At 36.1% G+C, this 19,669-nt stretch overlaps 1 protein-coding gene and 1 pseudogene across 8 annotated transcripts; both read left to right on the plus strand.

The window, feature by feature from the left end:
* Nucleotides 1–3,468: 3,468 nt before the first annotated feature.
* LOC144563310 (thiamine pyrophosphokinase 2-like) lies at nucleotides 3,469–8,949 on the plus strand. 7 transcript variants are annotated; one of them, XM_078312766.1, is made up of 7 exons: nucleotides 3,469–3,622; nucleotides 4,230–4,449; nucleotides 5,221–5,317; nucleotides 5,699–5,771; nucleotides 6,782–6,880; nucleotides 7,948–8,197; nucleotides 8,547–8,949. In XM_078312766.1, the coding sequence occupies exons 2-7, from the start codon at nucleotides 4,290–4,292 to the stop codon at nucleotides 8,687–8,689; spliced, it is 822 nt and encodes a 273-aa protein (XP_078168892.1). In that variant the 5' UTR covers nucleotides 3,469–3,622; nucleotides 4,230–4,289; the 3' UTR covers nucleotides 8,690–8,949. The 7 variants fall into 7 exon arrangements, with proteins under 7 accessions (XP_078168892.1, XP_078168893.1, XP_078168894.1 ...); XM_078312767.1 differs by having other exon boundaries at nucleotides 3,499–3,677; XM_078312768.1 differs by having other exon boundaries at nucleotides 3,518–3,677; nucleotides 5,216–5,317.
* A 2,622-nt stretch (nucleotides 8,950–11,571) lies between these two features.
* LOC144563359 (translocase of chloroplast 101, chloroplastic pseudogene) lies at nucleotides 11,572–15,826 on the plus strand (annotated as a pseudogene). The gene has a single exon (XR_013514332.1). The product of XR_013514332.1 is annotated as a translocase of chloroplast 101, chloroplastic pseudogene (transcript).
* Nucleotides 15,827–19,669: the final 3,843 nt, after the last annotated feature.

Here is a 19,669-nt window from a genome sequence, read left to right on the forward strand (position 1 = left end):
TTCAATTTACCGTTTGGTTAACCCTAATTTGGTCAAAACCTCAAATCAGCCGTTAAATGTTCTAAAAATTCACGATCAGGAGGCAACCCTACCGATTACAAGTCTAAGTGGTTGGGTTAAGCAAATCAAATCACGATTATGCCAACTTTCAATTTTGGCACGAAACCCTAGAAATCAGATTTCACAAATCGGAAGAAATCGGGAAAAAGATTGACAAATAAACAAGCAATGAGTGTAGAGGAACTAGTCCTTGAGCAATTCGAACACAAATCTCGAGTTTAAAACGAAAACCAGAGAAATCGAGAAATCGTAGATTTTAGAGAGAAACAAAAAGAGAAAAGAATACCGAATAGGAGAGTTAGAAGAGATCCACGGGCGTTTACTCGGTTCCGGTTTCGATTTCTCGCAACAATCGGGGGTTTAAGAGGAACGGAAAACTCTCTCGCTCTTTTTCTTCTCTCTTGGCAGAAATTTCACTTAAAATGGTAAAGGAATGAAGTGGGAGAGAGAGAGAGAGCAGGAATTATGCAAATAAGCCCTTGGAATCACCCAGTGCGGATCACTCACCCGCACTGGATCTGAGTGCGGACGCACTCGGCATTTTGTAGGTCCTTCCAGCACTTTCCAGTGCAAAAATCGGTGTCGGTGCGGGTCCTCCACCCGCAGTGCGGGTCACTTCACCCGCACTCAGCACTTAGTCAGTTTTCAGCATGAATTTTAACACAGAAATCACCCGCAGTGCGGGTGGCTTCACCCGCAGTCAGAACTTAGTAGATTTTTGGAATGAATTTTAACACAGAAATCACCCGCAGTGCGGGTGGCTTCACCTGCAGTCAGGACTTAATAGATTTTTGGAATGAATTTTAACACAGAAATCACCCGCAGTGCGGGTGGCTTCACCCGCAGTGCGGGTCACTTCACCCGCACTCAGAACTTAGTAGATTTTTGGCAGAATTTCAGAAAAAGTCCGAGCGTAATGCGGACGCACTGACCCGCAGTGCGGGTGGCCTCACCCGCACTCAGTACTTAGCCAATTTCAGTTCAACACAGAAAATCATGAGTGCGGCCGCACCCACCCGCAGTGCGGGTGGCCTCACCCGCACTCACAGAAATTTCAAAGGCAATTTAAGGAAAACAGAAGTCAGTGCGGGCCAGTTACCCGCAGTCACCTACCAGTGCGGACGCAGTGAGCCTGTAAAGTCTCAAATTCTCGAAATTTCGACGCGGTTTCGATTCACACTTAACTTACTTAATTAGAGGAACGTAAATTAAGGTTTTAACTTCCATTTTGTTAGCACAATTAACTTGATTCTTGCTTTTAATTCATTTGAATTTAATTGTAAAAATTTCGTAACGTAACAGCATATGCATCCATATTTACACGTGACAGTTGTAAAATCCATCAAATATTAGGTGGTTACCTAAGTAGTTAGTGATCCCCCACTTAATTAGCGGTCCCCACAGGTAATGCATTACGAGGTATGAATACTTGCTCAACAAGATATGAATACTTACACAACAACATATTTGCACGATGAGGTATGAATACTTGCACGATGGACAACCCGAAAGTATGTCATCATGGATCTCATTTGAAATAGAAAATTACGTAGAAGACGTCCATGGTTTTAGATTTACAAATTTTCTCACAGATCGTCATAAATATTGATGAAATTGAACGGAGAAAAAAAAAACCCAACTCTAAAAACGTGTAAAAGATGTGTGTGTGATGTGTCCAGTTTTTTTTTTTGAAATACTTGGTATCTTAGGTATGAATACTTGATATATTACTAGTATCGTGCCCGTGCGTTGCAACGGAGACATATTATAAGATTGAATAGAATATGAAGAGACTTTTTTATTTGACATTCACACAAAATAAAATAAATTAAAATAAAAGACAAATTAAAAAAAACGGAAATCCAAATAATAAATATCCATTATTATACTATGCACATAGTTGTCCTGATACAACAAATGAAAAATAAGGAAATAATTTAATTGGAAGAATAGAAGATAGCTAATAATTTATTCAATTTTAATGTGATAAACCATGTAGCAGTCTGTGTGGTGAGCATGCTTTTAACTAAATTTAAACTTCTACACATAAGATAGATGTATATAATCAAAAGAAGACAGATTATGTGATTGAAGGGTTGATATTCAATTTGAAATTTCATCTTTCAATCTCAGTCGTTGGAGGATCAGAACAACTACGTGCATAATATAAGAATGGAGATGAGTTAGTGGTTTGAATTAAAACTTTTGAACCAGGTTAGTGGTTCAGATTCAAACTTTGAAGCCGAATTAGTGGTTTTGACGTAAACTTTGGACTCAAACTACTAACTCGATTCCAAAATTTAAATCTGAGTTACCCACTCAGTGCCTGATAAGCCATAAAAAAAATTCACGTACTAAATCTATATTCTTATATTATTTAATAATAATTTCTAAAAATAAAAAAAATCTTTATAATACTACGACATTTTGTAACAAAATTTATTTTTTTGTTTATATTTGAAATTTTTTAACCCATTTTGCACATTAAATTGGTTATATTGAAACTCTCATTTGCATAAGTTCACATAAAGAATACCTTGTGATATTCTTATTATTAATTTTTTTATATTAATTTATATTCATTATAATGATTATTCTCTAGATAAATTGTGGTATTATTAATTATTTTATAAAAGACATTGGATTGTATTTTTCTATCTTTGTTCATTACGTGAGTTAATTTTTTGGCATTTAAAAAACTTTTCTATATAAGTTAGTCTACACATATTAATGACAATTGATTATTGTAAAAACCTTCATTGAGAGTTAACAAAACGCGGCATACACAAATTAATTATTTTTTATAGATGGTAGGGAAATGAAATGGAGGAAATAGAAAAATAAGAAAATAATTTAATTGGAAGAATAGAAGATGGCTAAGGATTTATTCAATTTTAATGTGATAAATCATGTAGCAGTCTGTGTGGCGAGCATGTTTTTAACTAAGTTTAAACTTCTACACATAAGATAGATGTATATAATCAAAAGAAGACAGATTATGTGATTGGAGGGTTGATATTCAATTTGAAAATTCATCTTTCAATCTCAGTCATTGGAGGATCAGGACAACTACGTGCATAATATAAAAATGGAGATATATTAACACTTGTGCGCATAGGTATCCATATTTGCACGCGTCAGTTATAAAATCTATTAAATACTAGGTGGTTCCCAAGTAATTAATCAAGTTCAGTTAATTAATAGTCCCCACAAGTAGTTATTGACAGGGAAATGAATGGGGAAAATTGACTGGGGGATAGTTGATAAAAAAAAAAAACAATCAAGTTGGCTTAGTAAAATTTATTTTTTTATTTATGGTTTCTAAAAAAATTCCAGGAGACGACCCATTCTAAAGTATCAATAGAAAAAAAATACAATTTAAAAATTATGATGGACACACAAGCAATAATTTCAAAAAAGAAAAAAAAGAAAAGAAAAAGGCACAAGGAATGGTTCATCCTCTCTGACAGATTCTACGAAACACTTGAGCGGTTTCTTGTATCTTCAGTTTCCCGAATCAAACTCGAACCGACAACAATTGCATCGGCAGAGCATCATTAAGGTCTCCCTCTCTCTCTCTTTTCAGCAATATCTCTCTAATTTTGCGTAGCTCGTAGGTATGCACTTTCACAATCTCAGTACTTTTCCTTTTAATGTTCTCTACGTTTTATCTTTTGAAGCCTTGTTAAGTGTAAAAAAAAGGTCAACGAACTTGCAATTGTTATGATATTAGGCTTTTGTGGTTAAGAGGGCTTACAGATAGAAGCAAGGAAAACACTGTATAAATCATTGTTGATTCACGAGTTTATCCAATTGGATTCAATATGTATTGCTAGGACTTCTATGATCATCAATGTACTTCTAGTTACCAGTTCCGGTGACGTTAGCTGAAATTGAAAAAAGAAAAAAAAAGAAAAAAAGGCACTGCTAGTGTAAACAAAGAGAATTATGATGCAGTGAACAATAAAATTGCCGGACTTTCAGAGTTCAGATATATCATCCCAGCCAACTAGTTAGGTAAATACTAATACTACCAGTGAAACAGTACCAACATATGCAGGTACTGATACCGAACAACTGATGGTCCTGTAGATAGATGTGCAGTGTAGGATGAAATTGGTATTCTTTATATCTGTATTTATGACTTTAAATTACAAATATTTCTTTAGGTGTTGAAGGGAGCATATATATTTATTAAAAGGTGATAATAAAGGCCCAAAAAGAGGACGATGAGCCGATTTGTGCAGAGCATGAAGGTGATGAAGCATGCAGCTACCTTTCTATTGCCTCCTTCAGCTGTATCAGCAACAGATAGGTTGGCCCAGACTTATTCCCTAGTGGTGCTTAACCAACAGATACCAAAATTCACACCACTCCTTTGGTCACATGGTACGCTAAAAACTGAAAAACTCTGAAAACCTTATCCCTCATTTATTTTCACGTACTTGGACATGCAATTGTATAGGTACCCAGCATGACTAGTAGTCTGTACTATCTTTTACCAGATTGTTTTTTTCCTCTTGTCTTTGTTTTGAGGGTAAATAGAGTGTCATGTGGGATTAATCGAGGCTTAGCTGTGGCATAGTTGTATAAATCACAGTTAATCGATGGAAAATTAAGTTTCCATTTTTTTTTTTATTAAGAAGCAAACTACCTTTAGTGTCATTACGAACACAATACACATAACAACACACACTACACTAATCCATCAGAAAATATCTCTTGTACTGAAATATTCATACCTAAACAAAATCCTAACAACACCCCACCTTAAATGGCAGTTTTGAATACACTATTGAGGGTAAAGTTAAGGCTAAGTTTTACCATTGCACAATAAGTTTTTTACTGGTTCAAAGTAGCTCCAAATTGACTTATTAGTGTGGCATTGTTTCACTACTAAGAGTTTTGTGATTGAATTTGTGTTGAAATGATGCTTGATTCCAGAGTTGAAGATAATAACGACCTAATTTGAGATGAATGTTACACAATTGCTTCCAATTAGTTAGTGATGCAAAATTTCTTCACTTTTGATCTTTAAGTGCTTGTCAGAGGCTTGTACCAACGTTTATTTCCAAATAAAGATGTGAAATTCTAACTGATTTAATTTAATTGATTTATATGAAATTGACTTATAGTATCAATTCTTTTGGTTTAGAGCAGCAAAACTAAGAATATGTGCTGATGGTGGGGCCAACCGCATCTTTGATGACATGCCTAAATTATTCCCTGATCAGAATCCATTAAATATTCGACATAGGTCTGCTCTCTGTTTTCATTTTCGGAACAACCTTTTAAAACCACAAATTCTTTCACATGTCATTAGTCCACTGGAGAAGATAGAAAACTGTCCTGCAAACACATTATCTCCCTGCTTATATTTAGGCAAATACCTAAAGTACCCTCCCTCGTTGACAGAGAGAATAAGAGAGTAATGGTAATTATTTTGGGATCCTGTAATTTTCTATAAGAAAAGAAGGGAACAGGTTTTCTAAGTCTTTACTTTTTTCTGTTGGCAGTAGATCCTCCATGTGATGTTTCTCATTTTATGGTATACAACATATGTCCACTTTTGCACTTTAAGCAGTTTGGCATGAAAAAAGTTGTCCTCATAACTTCTACGAAATATTATATCATACAGGTATGTGCCAAATGTGATCAAAGGAGACATGGATTCGTTAAGGCCGGAGGTGGGCAAATTCTACTCTTGCAAGGTAAAATTCTAATTCTAACCTATTATCTACCTATACCATAAACAAGTGCTTCAAATGCTCCTTATTTGGTTCCAATTTTGCAAAAACTGAATAAAACACATTCAAAAGAATAAAAAAGGGGAATATTTGGTCGGTTACCTGTTTCTAGGCACACCTTCTTTATATATACCATATTGGCAGCTGCTGCCGATATTTTCAGAAAAAAAAATATTGACTACCAACTTATTTTGACAGCCATGACCTTATCAATTAGATTGTGCATCAAATCTGGGGCAATTTGAAAGTGTTGGTTGCCAATCGAAATTCAATAAATGAAATTGTTAAATTTATCAACTTCTTTATTGAGGGAATTTCATGTATACCCCTCAAAAACTTAAAAATTACATATTCCCCCCCCCCCCCCCTCTAAACATTGAAATTACGTATCCCCCCCCTCTGAACTTCAGAAGCTCACTTTTGAAGTTTAGAGGGCAAACGGTTCATTTCTCTACTTCTGATGCATACACAAGGGTATACCTAAATGTCACCGTGTATACGTCTGAAATTAAAAAAAAATGAACCATTTGCCCTCGAAAACTGATCAAATATAAGACCGACATTTTCCTTAAACATACTACAAATTTTTATGGTTTTAATAAAGGGTAAAATGGATATTTAATAAATTTAAAATGAGTTGTAATATAAAAGACAATAAAATGGGTAAATTTGTGAGTTTTTAAAGTTTAGAGGGGGAAATACATAATTTCAAAGTTTAGAGGGGGGGGGATACGTAAATTTGAAGTTTTTGAGGGGTATACATGAAATTCCCTCTTTTTTATATAATAATTTATCAACCTTGTAAAAAATTTCTTATTGTGCCTAATTTTAGACCTTTCTGAGTGAGGCAAACATATCTGTAGTCTTACTATATTTTTGGGTAGGAGTTGTGATTATCAAATTAAATTTTGTGTCAAAATAGCTGATCTCATGTAATTTACAATATTTGACTATGTGCATGTTGGGAATTGCAGGGATCTGAAATTGTAGATAGAGCGGAGAACCAAGACACCACTGATCTCCACAAATGCATTTCTTTCATCCGGGAGCAAACCCCTGCTTTTGATTCTAATGTAAGTTTTGCATATTATTTTCATTTATTAATTATTAAATACAAAATAGTTCCTGAATCATCAAGCAATTCTCATCTGGTGCTAAACTTGTCAAATTTTCAGTTGTCCTTAAACATTGCAACTCTTATCAGTTAATTCTTGAAGGATTCCTTGATTATTGTTTTACAGAAACCCTGAATTAAATAGGTAATGCTTTGTAATATATCTAATGTAGTTTGGTGTAAAAAGCCCATTATTTTGTGTTGTAAGGTAGAAGTAACAGCATTCAGGGACCAAAGTTGGAAAATTTAAAAGAAGAATTTCTTTCCTCACCTCAGAAGAGAACTCAACAGTATCTCATATGACCTTAGAATTATGTCATCTACTAATATTAAAACAAAGTCAGTCTCACCAGTTCAGCTTCACTATTCCTCAAATGCTTACTGTTTGTGAAAAGACATCCAAGCTGTTCCACTCCATCTTTCATATAAATAGAAATAAAAAGGTGCAACTGCCTGTCAGTGTCCATCTTAGGGAGATGGATGTTTTATTTTACAACATGCATAAAGTATCTCATATACCAATATAATCAAAGGAATAACCAGCTGTTCAGTACTGCCCCTCTCCATATAAAGAGAACAAAAGAGGAAGGAGGGGCAATTGCTTGCAATCGAGTAAAGTCAACAATTTCTTTTATGATGCATCATAAAAAGAACAATTAACCATATACTCTTCAAATGCTGAAATATTACATTTTTACATGTTACCTTCAAAAGAGAGACATGTTGTATACCACAAGAAAAATTTGAATACTCCTGCAAAACACCAAAATATTAACCTACTTTTAAAAGGATAACCAAACAACTGTCCAACCTGTTTATTCTTGCATATTGAAGGTAGGAGCTGGGTAGATGGCCTTTTGAAGAAATTTGTAAAGGGGGAATATGTGAGTTTTACAAAGTTTTAGAATGGCATAGGATATAATTTTTTCTGGTCATAAATGCTATATTGATGTTTCATTAGCCAAGCATGAAAATTATTCCTGCGCCGGAAACTGCTAATTGAAATTTCTTTTTGCTTTCCTGTAGTTGTGCATACTGGTGACCGGGGCATTAGGAGGCCGATTTGACCATGAGGCAGCTAACTTAAACGCACTCTATGTGTTCTCTGACATGCGAATTGTTCTCTTGTCTGATGATTGTCAGATCCGGCTGCTCCCAAAATCATACCACCATGAAATTCACATCCAGTCATCAGTTGAGGGGCCCCACTGTGGCCTTTTTCCCATTGGTGGACCGTCAGTTAGTACTACCACCACTGGCCTTACTTGGGACCTATGTACGCAGTACATGTCTTTTGTTAGTTTATTGCACAGTAATTCTTGTGCACAGGGACGTACCATATCTATCAAGCTTAAGTTGCAATCCTTGATCTGCTATTGTTATCTTGTGCATCAATCCAACCAAATTGAGTATTAAGCAAGCAATCCAAGGTAACAGGATCCAAATGTGACCTACAGCCAGCCAAGCCAGATTTACTGGTTCTGTTTTGTGTCCAGAAAAATACATTGTATACCCCTTTAATCTTTGAATTACATATGAACAACAGTATTCTGCTTTTGTTTGAGCATAATGTATTCTGCTGTCATAAAAATTATTAAATGGAAGTATACCTTTTCTCAAACTAGGCAATTCAGAGATGAGGTTTGGGAGCATGATAAGCACATCAAACAAAGTATGTGAAGAAACGGTAACTGTATGCTCTGATGCCGATCTGCTCTGGACCATCTCTCTCAAAAGTCCCATTCACATGGGTCGATTATGTCACTGATCATCCCAACTGACAACTGTATATTCTATTCTATCACTTTCTCTAAAGTTTGAAACCTTACCAAACTGTTCACGTACTTGGCTTGGTATGATATGATGAGTTCTGTATTAATTATATAGGGTTGTGAAATAAACAGTTTCATTTCATTCAACCGTGAAACTCATGCAGCGTTGCTTTTTGATGACTTGCGCTGTAAATTAAACAAAGGTCCTGGTAACAACTGTACCAGTCATTGAATAAGTTTTGTATCACATGGTAAACTCTTGGTCGCCTCTTTACTTACTATTGATCTGTCAACAAAATCTCAGGGATTATAATTATGGCAGAAACATGTAATTTCTAAAATGAGAAGATTCAACATGCAGACTTAATAATAAAACAGTAGATAATAGAATAGTAGATAACTAACTAAAACCTCCAAAATTTGTGACATTTAAAAGAAACAACAGTATTTGAATAAGGTAGATACTTTCTACTAGTACACAAATACAACTGCATTTTCTTGTAAACTTCCATTGTTTTTCCTTTTTTTCTGAAAAAAAATCATTTATCTATTATGCATATTCCAATGTTCATGATTCAAAATATTCATTGTTCTCAAGATCACAGTGCTAGCTATGGACCCAGGCAAACTTCTAACTTGTAAACCATACACCCTTGCTGACAAGATTTGCCTAAAAATTTAAAATATATTTATAGTGATAATAGAAGCCTATTTTTAGATTGAGCAAAACATGAAAGACATCTCTTTTGTAAATCGGATATATATAGCATCTATTTCGGCAAAGGGATTGCGTAATGTAGTGCCCACCAATAGACACGCGCCACGTGCCCATAGTTGTCAAGCTTAATTTAACAATTTATTTAGTTTTTAATATAAAATTGCATCAGCTAACTGCAGAAAGTAAACATGTACTCTCTGCGCAAGTTGCAACATTTTGAATACAGTCATGCTATGCTAATGCTATGCTAATGCTATGCTTTGTTACTCGGTAACAACCACATAAAAAAAAAATAAAAAACATGACGGAACAAAAAAATATGCGTCAAAAGGCGAGCAAAATATACAAACATGATATATAATACAATAAAAAACTTAATAGTAAAAATAAATAAGAAATTTGTTCTTAACCAAGAGCACGTCTGCTTATCAATATGATCATATTAGTGAAATTGAGTCTCCATTTCTTACCAAAAGCATGTGATGTATCCTGTACCATAATATTAATATTAAGCTAGTCTAGACTCTAGTGTAATTAAATTAATTTATATCGGTACACTACAGAATGCAATATAGGTGCACTTGTATTGTACAGAGGTGCTTCGGTGAGCAAAAATGAGAGGAGCGTCTGACAGGTGGGGACCACTCACCTCATGAGTTGCTTGAAACTTCAGACTACCACAATTCTTTTTTCAACTAATGATCTGATGACAGGAGCCTTAGCAGCCTCTCCTAAAGTTCTAAAAAAAAAAAAAAAAAAAAAAAAATCTGGTGACAGGAGCGCTAGTCCTAAGAAATATCTTTTTATTTTTTTTATGAAGAAGTATACGAGAATGATACTAAAATGCTTTTGCATTAGCGACTTTTTTAAGTTTGCTTGGGCCTTCAGTCATGGTAAGTAAGATTTAAGGTTGTCAAGGTCTTCATGATATTTACAAATGCTTTTAAGAATAAAAAAAGTTTATACCAACTACAAATTTATTATACAATATTAAGGACTGATAAACAATAATCAAAATGGAAACATTTGAATTCTCTATATGTGGTGTAAATTAGATTCAATTAGTCATTTGTTAAACGGTTTAATAATATATTAGCTTAATTATATAATTTCTTGATCAACAATCAAATAATTTAAAATTGGATCAACTTTGATATACCATCTATCAAATAATTAAATTAAAAAATATCCATAATTTTTTTTTATCATTTTAATATCTTCATATTATTAAAATGTTGCGGTCGTCCGTGTATTATTTTCTTACAAAAGGATCAATTTTCAGACTACAATAAAGGCACTTCTTTGACCACACCGGGTAAACAAAGGCCTAAATTTTCTATAATGTTTATTTCCTCTTGTTGAGGAGGGTTCAAATGTTTTCATTTTATGTGCTTTTATTATATTTTCATTTTTAAATGTTAATAACTTAAAATTTAAAACTCAAATATCAAAATAAAACCGTTAGATTTGATCTATACATATAAAAAATTATGATATTTTGGATTTGTTCTGATCAACACCAAAAGCTTGTAAAAAAACATCGATACAAATAAATTGTGGACGTCAAGGCATTGTTAGTTCATTTTCTCAACTCTCCTTTTAATTTATTTAATTTTTTTTTTTTTTTTATCTCTAGACACAATTAACATGGAGATCGTGCTGAGTAATTGAAATCGACTATTTAGACTTTATTTTTAAAGATAGATTTACAATTAGATAAAAAAAAATAATGAAGTATTTGAATTGTACTCTATTTAAAAAATATATTTGGTGTTTGTGTTGAAAATACACGCCCCACAAAAACTATCACCTCCACAAGTAATAATTGAATTAAGGAGAAATAAAGGGAGGTTTGAGGAAAGACTGACGATACAATTTCGATTATGAGAAGCATATTGTTTAATAAATTTTAGGTTTGAAAGCAACGAATGGTCAAGAAAGCCATATAATGCTTCCAAATTAACAAATTATTTATATATTTAATGTTTTTAACTTGCAGCCGAGCCGACTGTGAAAAACCAAAACCCCAAACCCTAGCAGATATTTCGTTATTCCAAAAATTTACATTTTACTATTTTGTAATCAAAGAAGTGAAAATTAGACAAAACAAGACCTTATCCCTGCCCTGCCCTGCCTACTCCGAACCCAATCAATCGAATCTGTGGTTATCCTCTTTCTCCTCTGTTCCTATACAAACCTTCTAAACCCTCGGATAAGACTTTCTTCACATTACTTCTCAAAACCTCCCTCTCTCTCTCTCTCTCTCTCTCTCACCATGAGCTCTAACCAAACCCTAGTTTCCCAAAACCAAGAGGAGGTGAAGGAGACTAGCGCGGTTCACTCACACCCAATTCCAACCGAGGAAAGCCTAAATTCAATTCAGGCTAATAGTGGAGTCGTTAATCCCGATAAAGTGCTAGTAGTTGAAGAAGAGGGAAGACGCGGGACCTCTGATGACCAATTAGATAAGGTCCAAACCTCTCATACTCGCTTGGAGAAAGAAGAGAATTCTGATGCGAAATTACAAAATAGTGAAAAAACTCATGAACGATTGGAGACAGATGTAATTTCTGGTCATCAAGTCGGTAAAATTGAAACAACTCAAGTACAAGCAGATGAGACAGCTGACAAATTTGAGGCTCAAAGGGAGGAAGATCCAGTTTTTAGTAATAGAGTGGACGGAAATGAAAAGAATGTAGAAGAGGAGGTTGTTGCTGAAAAAAATGATGAGCAGTCAGTAAATGATGCTATTTCAGTTAATGAAACGGGTGAAAATGATATTAAAGTAATTTCTGGTGATCAAGCGGGGGAAAATGAAACAACCAAAGTACAAGCAGATGAGGTAGCTGACAAATTTGAGCCTCAGGGGGAGGAAGATGCAGTTACTGGTAATACGGTGGACGGAAACGAGAAGAATGTTGAAGTGGAGGTTATTGCCGAAAAAAATGATGAGCAGTTAGTGAATGATGTTGTTTCAGATAATAAAGGGGGTGAAAATGAGAAATCTGAAGGAAATAAGGAGGAAGATGCAAAAATTGCGGTCCCAGTTGAATCAGAGGGACAAAAATGGGAAGAAACCGAGAAATCAGACCCTCTTGATGATGACAGAGAAGGTGGCAGATTCAAGCCTGAAATAGAACCAGAGAGGTTCAGAGAAGAAGTTACTGTTTCTGAGATGAAAGAGGATGGTCAAACTGCAGGAGCTGAGAATCCTAATGCTGACCAACCTATTGTTTTCACTGAAGAGGTGAAACCCAAAGTCCTTGCAAGTCCTCCTGTTGAAACTGTACATGTACCAGTTACTGGTACAGCTGGGTCAAGTACTGTCATTGCTAACGGGGTGAAAGATAGTGATGTACCAGATGTGAAAGGCGGCATTTCTAAGGGTGACTCTGAGAATCTGACCAGAGAAGGTGATGCATTTGTGAATTCTACTGAAGTTGAGGCTGAAAATGAAAATATACCAATCAGAGGAGATGAGTCGGAGGAACCAAAGGAGAGAGAAGTTGCAGATGAGTATGGTGAGGTGTTTACGGGAGATGAGCTGGACGAGGATGAAGCAGAGGGCCTGGGCTCACAACCAGCTCGTGTGGCTATTCTGGAGAATACAGAAGCTCAGGAGATAATGAAAGAAATTGAAGAAGCCAGTGCAGGTATCGATGGCCAACTCGTATCGGATTCTGATGAAGAGATGGAAGAAGGCATAGAATTTGAGGATGATGATGAGGAGGGAGAAGATGAAGAAGACAGAGAAGGCATTGACTCGGCACTTGCTGCACTTCTCAAAGCTGCCACTGGTGGCGATGGTAATTTTATGCTTAGCTCGCAAGATGACAGCATGGGTTTGGGTACTGGTTCACGGATATTCAAAATCGACCGCCCAGCTGGGCTGGGACCGTCAGCACCGGCTTTGCGGCCCCGCCCTACTGGTACAACACCAGCAAGACCGAGCTCTCAGCTGGCAGCCATTCCAACTGAGACCGGGGCAGTGGAGGAGATGTCAGAAGAGGAGAGAGCACTTCATGAAAAAATTGAAAGTATTCGAGTTAAATTTCTTCGCCTTGTGTATAGGTCGGGGCACTCACCAGAAGATACAGTTGCCAGGCAGGTACTGCATCGGCTCAGCTTGGCTGAGGGTTTCAGGCGTGGGCGCATGACTGGTTCTGGTATCGGTACCGGTACCTCTATTGAAGCTGCATGGAAGAAGGCTCTACAACTTGAGACCATTACTGGTGCTGGTAATGACGACCTGAACTTCTCAGTTAATATTTTGGTCTTAGGTAAAGCTGGGGTTGGCAAGTCTGCCACAATAAATTCAATCTTCAACTCTGAAGTCACTGGTACCAACCCATTTGGACCTTCAACCAGGTCGGTACAGGTATTTACTGACATGGTTGATGGTATAAAATTTAGCGTGATTGACGCACCGGGCCTGAAAACCTCCGTCTTTGACCAGAATGCAAACCGCAAAGTTTTAGCAAGGGTGAAGAGCATCACCAAAAAGTGTCCCCCAGATATTGTTTTGTACGTAGACAGAATTGATACGCAGACTCGAGATATGAACGACTTGCCTCTCCTGCGTACCATTACAAGTGTCTTGGGCTCTTCAATCTGGTTTAATGCCATAGTCGCTCTGACACATGCGGGCCTTGCCCCGCCAGATGGCCCTAACGGCTCTCCGCTGACCTATGAGTCTTTTGTGGCACAACGGTCACATGTGGTGCAGCTAGCAGTACGGCAAGGAGCTGGTGACATGAGGCTTATGAATCCGGTGGCCCTGGTTGAAAACCACCAATCATGTAGACGCAACAGGGATGGCCACAAAATTCTCCCGAACGGACAATCCTGGCGCCAACAGTTGTTATTGCTCTGTTACTCCTCCAAGATTTTGTCAGAGGCGAACGAGCTGCTGAAGTTACAGGACGGCTCCAATTCAGCTGCTAGTAAATTATTTGGGTTCAGGTTCAGGTCACCTCCGTTGCCCTTCTTGCTTTCGTCACTTTTGCAAACTAGGGCCCACCCAAAACTTGCAAATGAGCAAGCTGGAGATATTAATGGGGACTCGGATGTAGAGTTGGACGATTTCTCTGACCATGAAGAGGATGAGGAGGATGAGTATGACCAGTTGCCACCTTTTAAACCCCTTCGAAAGTCGCAGATTGCAAAGTTGTCGAAAGAACAAAGAAAAGCATATTTTGAGGAGTACGAGTATCGAGTCAAGCTGTTGCAAAAGAGGCAATGGAGAGAGGAAGTCCGGAGAATGAAGGAAATGAAAAGGAGGAAGGAGAAGGAGACTGGTACTGCTGCTGCTGCTGGGTTTGAGCCTGGGGAGGATGACGACCAGGATAATGCTCCAGCCTCGGTTCAGGTGCCCCTACCTGACATGGTACTGCCGCCTTCCTTTGATTGTGATGCACCTACTTACCGTTACCGATTTCTAGAACCGACCAGCGGGTTCTTGGCTCGACCAGTCTTGGACACACATGGGTGGGACCATGATTGTGGGTATGATGGTGTCAGTTTAGAAGAAACCCTAGCTCTGGCTGGTATGTTCCCGGCAAATGTGTCAGCACAGATCACTAAGGACAAAAAAGAATTCAGCATTCATCTAGAGTCGGCAGTATCTGCCAAGCATGGTGATAACGGGTCGAGCCTTGCTGGGTTTGACATCCAAACCATTGGCCGTCAGCTTGGTTATATTGTACGGGGTGAAACCAAATTTAAGAATTTAAAGAGAAACAAAACTACAGGTGGGGTCACTGTCACATTTTTAGGTGACATAGTTGCAACTGGGGCAAAATTGGAAGATCAACTTTCGATTGGTAAAAGGTTGACCCTGGTGGCTTCTACTGGCGCGGTCCGTGCACAGGGGGACACCGCCTATGGTGCAAATCTTGAGGCAAGATTGAGGGACAAGGATTACCCGATCGGGCAGGCTTTGACGACTCTGGGTCTCTCTCTGATGAAGTGGCGTGGTGATCTGGCACTCGGGGCGAATTTACAGTCGCAAATTCCTATTGGCTCTGGGTCGAAGGTGGCTCTGCGGGTTGGGTTGAACAACAAGCTCAGCGGTCAGGTCACAGTGCGTACCAGTACTTCTGATCACTTCCAGATAGCACTCTTGGCTCTGGTACCAGTGGTTTCTTCAGTTATCCGAAATCTCCGTGGTGGTGGTGGCGAGTCTTTTGCTTATTAGAGATTTCTCTTGCGCTGGTTGCAGGAGAGTTTCATTCTGAAATGGTGGCAGCAGTGGTTTTCTTTTGGTCTGGTTTCTGGGGTTCATTTTATTTTTGGATGGAGAGAGCAAGGAATAATAATTTTGGGGTAGTAAGAGTTTAATTTTGATGTTATTTTTGTTTTGAATTGAATCTGAACTAAATTTGAAGTGCCATGTTATTACTAGCTGTCTGCTTTATTGATTTGGGGTTCATTTCAATTTATAAATGCTTTCGGCCATGAATTATGTTAGATTTGCAGGTCAGAATTTTGTCATTCCTATAAATTCAGTTTAGTTTTTAATTTTTAATCTTGAAATCTAACATTTAGTTCTGATTTTCCATTTGAATATTGTAAATGTTTGGTATAGTTTGAATGCTTGCGGGGCACACCAGTATAGACAGCCTCCGCAGTATGCATTTCTTAGGCCTCCTGATATAAAAACAAGTAGAACCAGTGAACTTTTTAACGTCAAAATTTATAAATCTTTATTTTTACATACAAAACTTATAAATTTTCAAATTAATTTAGTATAAAATCAAATGATAAAAAAGTGCGAGGAATGATTTCTTGACTGGTATAATATGTGTTTCTATCTCTTGACAAACAATGTTTTACTTTTACGCACGAAAATGAGAAATGATTTCTTTTAATTTCATGCACTTGTTTGTACAGTTTTATGGAATGACTTCATTTGACGTTCTCTTTGTAGTTGCCTATTTACTCTTTCTAGTTCAATTCTAGTAGTTTCCTCTTTCAAGTTTAGGCACTCACATCATATTCAGACCAGACGTATCAGAATTGCTAGCAAAAGAAATATTTGATAACATATCTTTCCATTCAGTAAAAAGAATGCCGGTCAATTGCCTAGTGAAAGTTAGAGATAGGGAAGAATTAGTAAAAGCATCAGAAACAGAAATGGTAGGATTAGTTGATATTTTGAACAGATTGGGATAGAGGAAGTAAAGGGCACATTCTCCATGCCATCTGTCTAACCAAAAGCTACTATCATGTCCATTATTAACAAGTATATTAATACCTAATTCAAAAATATAAAGATAACCAAGGAGGCCAGCCCAAAAATGAGAAAATTGAGCAGCTTCTAATTCTGAACTACTGTACTTATCGATAAGCAATTGTTTCAATCAAAATATTGTCGGAATACACTGACCTTAATCATTTGTGATGTCTAAAAATATATTCAGATCAATGGTATTAAAATAGACGTATAAATTACTAGTATCAAATTTAAGATAAAAATTATAAAAAACAAACAATATAATTGAGTTGGAAAAAAAAAAAGAACTAGGTCAAATTGGTACTACGTTTCTGACAAGTATTTTATATCATGTTTTGGTTGATTAAAAATATGAAAAGAATCGAATAATCATTTTTTCAGAAATGAAACGACTACGAAGAGGCATTACTTGATAAGTTGGACAAAAAAAATGTATTTACCTAAGAATGATAAAGTCATGAAATCTCCTTGATATTTAAATGCAAAGTTAAGCATTTTTTTCGAATTAGTGGTTGGATTTTCAAACAATTTTAAAAAAAAAAAATTGTGTATCATAATATTTAAGAAAAATTACAAAAAGAAGAAGTTAACTACATATCTTGACTTGACGATTTAAAACTTGAATTGAATTGATGTATTTTCTTGTGTGAATTTTGTAGCTTTATTTCTATGAGAAAAAAGAATGCATAAGAAATACATTAATGCAAAAATTAGAAAAAAAAAGAGGAAAGAATATCTATCATTTATACAAAATCAAATAATTAATAAATAATTACTATATTAATTATATTATGAAATAAATATAGTAGTTAGAAAGATATTTAAAGAGAGTTATCTATGCATTAATTTTTCTTTAAAATGTTGTGTTAATATAAATGAGTGTGGTGTCAATATGCTCACTCTACTTACGCAAAACATCTTATTAATTCACTTCTGAAATTCGCATCCTCTGATATATCTCAAACTTTTGAGTATTTTTTTGGAAAATCTCAACATTTCAAGTACGTTCTACACGAATAAAGCACAAATAATGCTGGCCCCCAACGCTATCCGCGAATAAAGCACAAATAAATACACGTTGGTCACGCAAAAGTTGAGATATCTCAGAGTATACACACTCTCAGTTCCTTGTGTTTAAGAGTTTTTTTTTGAAAACCCGACAAAAGCTATCAGGTATATACAACTGACAACTGGTACCGGTACCATACCAGTCCGCCTTTACCAGTACCTATACAGCAGCAAAATTAGAACTGCAACAATTACAAAAACACCCCCAAGAACTCCAAAATTACAAGAAAATAATATCAACAATATTTCATCCAAAGTTCTGCTTTTCTTCTAGCCCGGTGTGCCATCCAATTCAGGTCAACTACGCAATTTTCAAAAAATTTCTGATTTCTACCCCTCCACAGGTACCAGCAAATTGAGAAGAAGTACGAACCCCATTTATTCCTTGAGTATCTGTTCTTACATCGGCTCCATGAGTTATCTACTGTTGCTTGAACTGAATCTCCAAAGTGGATAATACTGATGCCAAGCAAACAATTCAACCTTGTCCAGACTCTCCTGGAAAATCTGCACCTAAAAAAAAGGGTGTAAAGATGTTTCCATGAAACAATTCTGACAAACCTCACACCTTGATTCGCAATGAATTCCTCTATGAAGCATGACATCATGAGTTAGTAATCTTCCTTGGAGAAACAAGAAGGCAAAAACTCTGACAGTTGGCGGGATCTTAAGCTGCCAAATGAACCGGTAAGGCCACTTTGTTTTACCGGCTGATATAACTATTTTATAAAAGGAATTAGCTGAATATTCCTTGTCTTTGGTCCATAACCACAGAATTTGATCTTCTAAAAGGCCTTGTGTTAGACTATTCTGACAAATGCCACTGTTTATTGCCCTTTGCAAAGAAAATTTTCTAGTGGATCGATCTGGTGTCATTTGAGAGGCCTTCGGAGGGTATGTCCATGAATCAAACCAATAAGATATCAAAGATCCATTAGCAATATTCCATGTAACACTCCAATCAAAATTGGGTCTGAGTTTCAACAGTTGTAACCAAAAGAAAGACCCTTTTCTCATCCAAATTGTATGTGTTTGTGTAGCAGTTGTCAAATTATACAACTGACCCACTGTTTGAGTCAGACCCAGTGTATTTCAGAGGGGAGCAACAGTCCCTCCTTGGATTTTGAAGTTTTATACAAATTTATAGGTTCGGTTCGACTTTGTTCTTCTCTGGACTTTTGGTATGTAATTTAATGTTAAATTTAGGTTAAAATTATGATAAATTTTTTGAATTCTAATTGGTAATTATGATTCAAAGTCAGAGTGTTGCAAATTAGAAGTCAAAGCATTGAAAATTAAAAATTAGAGCATTGTTTTTTTTTATTTAATACTCAATTAGCTAATGAGTTTGAATTCGATTAACTATTCAAATCCGATTCGTTATTTTCTTGCTCCTTCCCGACAAAATTTATGAATCCGCCCCTGCAGCTGTTAACGGATTTCTGTTCATTATTCAATAATCAGAATAACCAGTACCCAGGTGATAGTAAAAAAACATTTACATTCAATTACTAAAGAACAATTCATGATTTAACAAGTAGAAACCAGAATTGCATTAACATCAGACGTTCTGCAACGCATGACAATAGAAATACTGCAAACCAATAGATCAACCCAAACAACAACAGAGACACAAGACCAGACAATACCAGATAATTTTCTAACAAGAGCACAAACACAAGTAGCAAAGAGAAGTCAATGCCACACTATTATTTGTTCAGCACTATTTTTAGTTTTCATTTCTAAGTCAAATTAAACGGAAATCTCAATAGATTTGACCTCAGGTTTCTCGACTTTCTCCATCATAGCCAAGTGTTCTAACTTGTAAATCTTCATGCATGTGTTTGAAATTAATAATTAACACGTACGTACCCCTGAAAAACAACATCACTAGCTATATTCAGTTGTTGTTATCAAGTCACTTGTGAAACAGATCAAATAAATAAGACTTAATTT

The sequence above is a fragment of the Carex rostrata genome, chromosome 12, assembly GCF_964058835.1.
Source record: "Carex rostrata chromosome 12, lpCarRost1.2, whole genome shotgun sequence".
Lineage (NCBI taxonomy): Eukaryota > Viridiplantae > Streptophyta > Magnoliopsida > Poales > Cyperaceae > Carex > Carex rostrata.

What these genes read in the sequence shown, in the direction of transcription:
- LOC144563310 (XM_078312766.1), top strand. Translation starts at nt 4,290, where the DNA reads ATGAGCCGATTTGTGCAGAGCATGAAGGTGATGAAGCATGCAGCTACC. An exon ending in ACCACTCCTTTGGTCACATG is followed by an intron (nt 4,450 to 5,220) that starts GTACGCTAAAAA and finishes GGTTTAGAGCAG; the next exon opens with CAAAACTAAGAATATGTGCT. An exon ending in CCATTAAATATTCGACATAG is followed by an intron (nt 5,318 to 5,698) that starts GTCTGCTCTCTG and finishes TATATCATACAG; the next exon opens with GTATGTGCCAAATGTGATCA.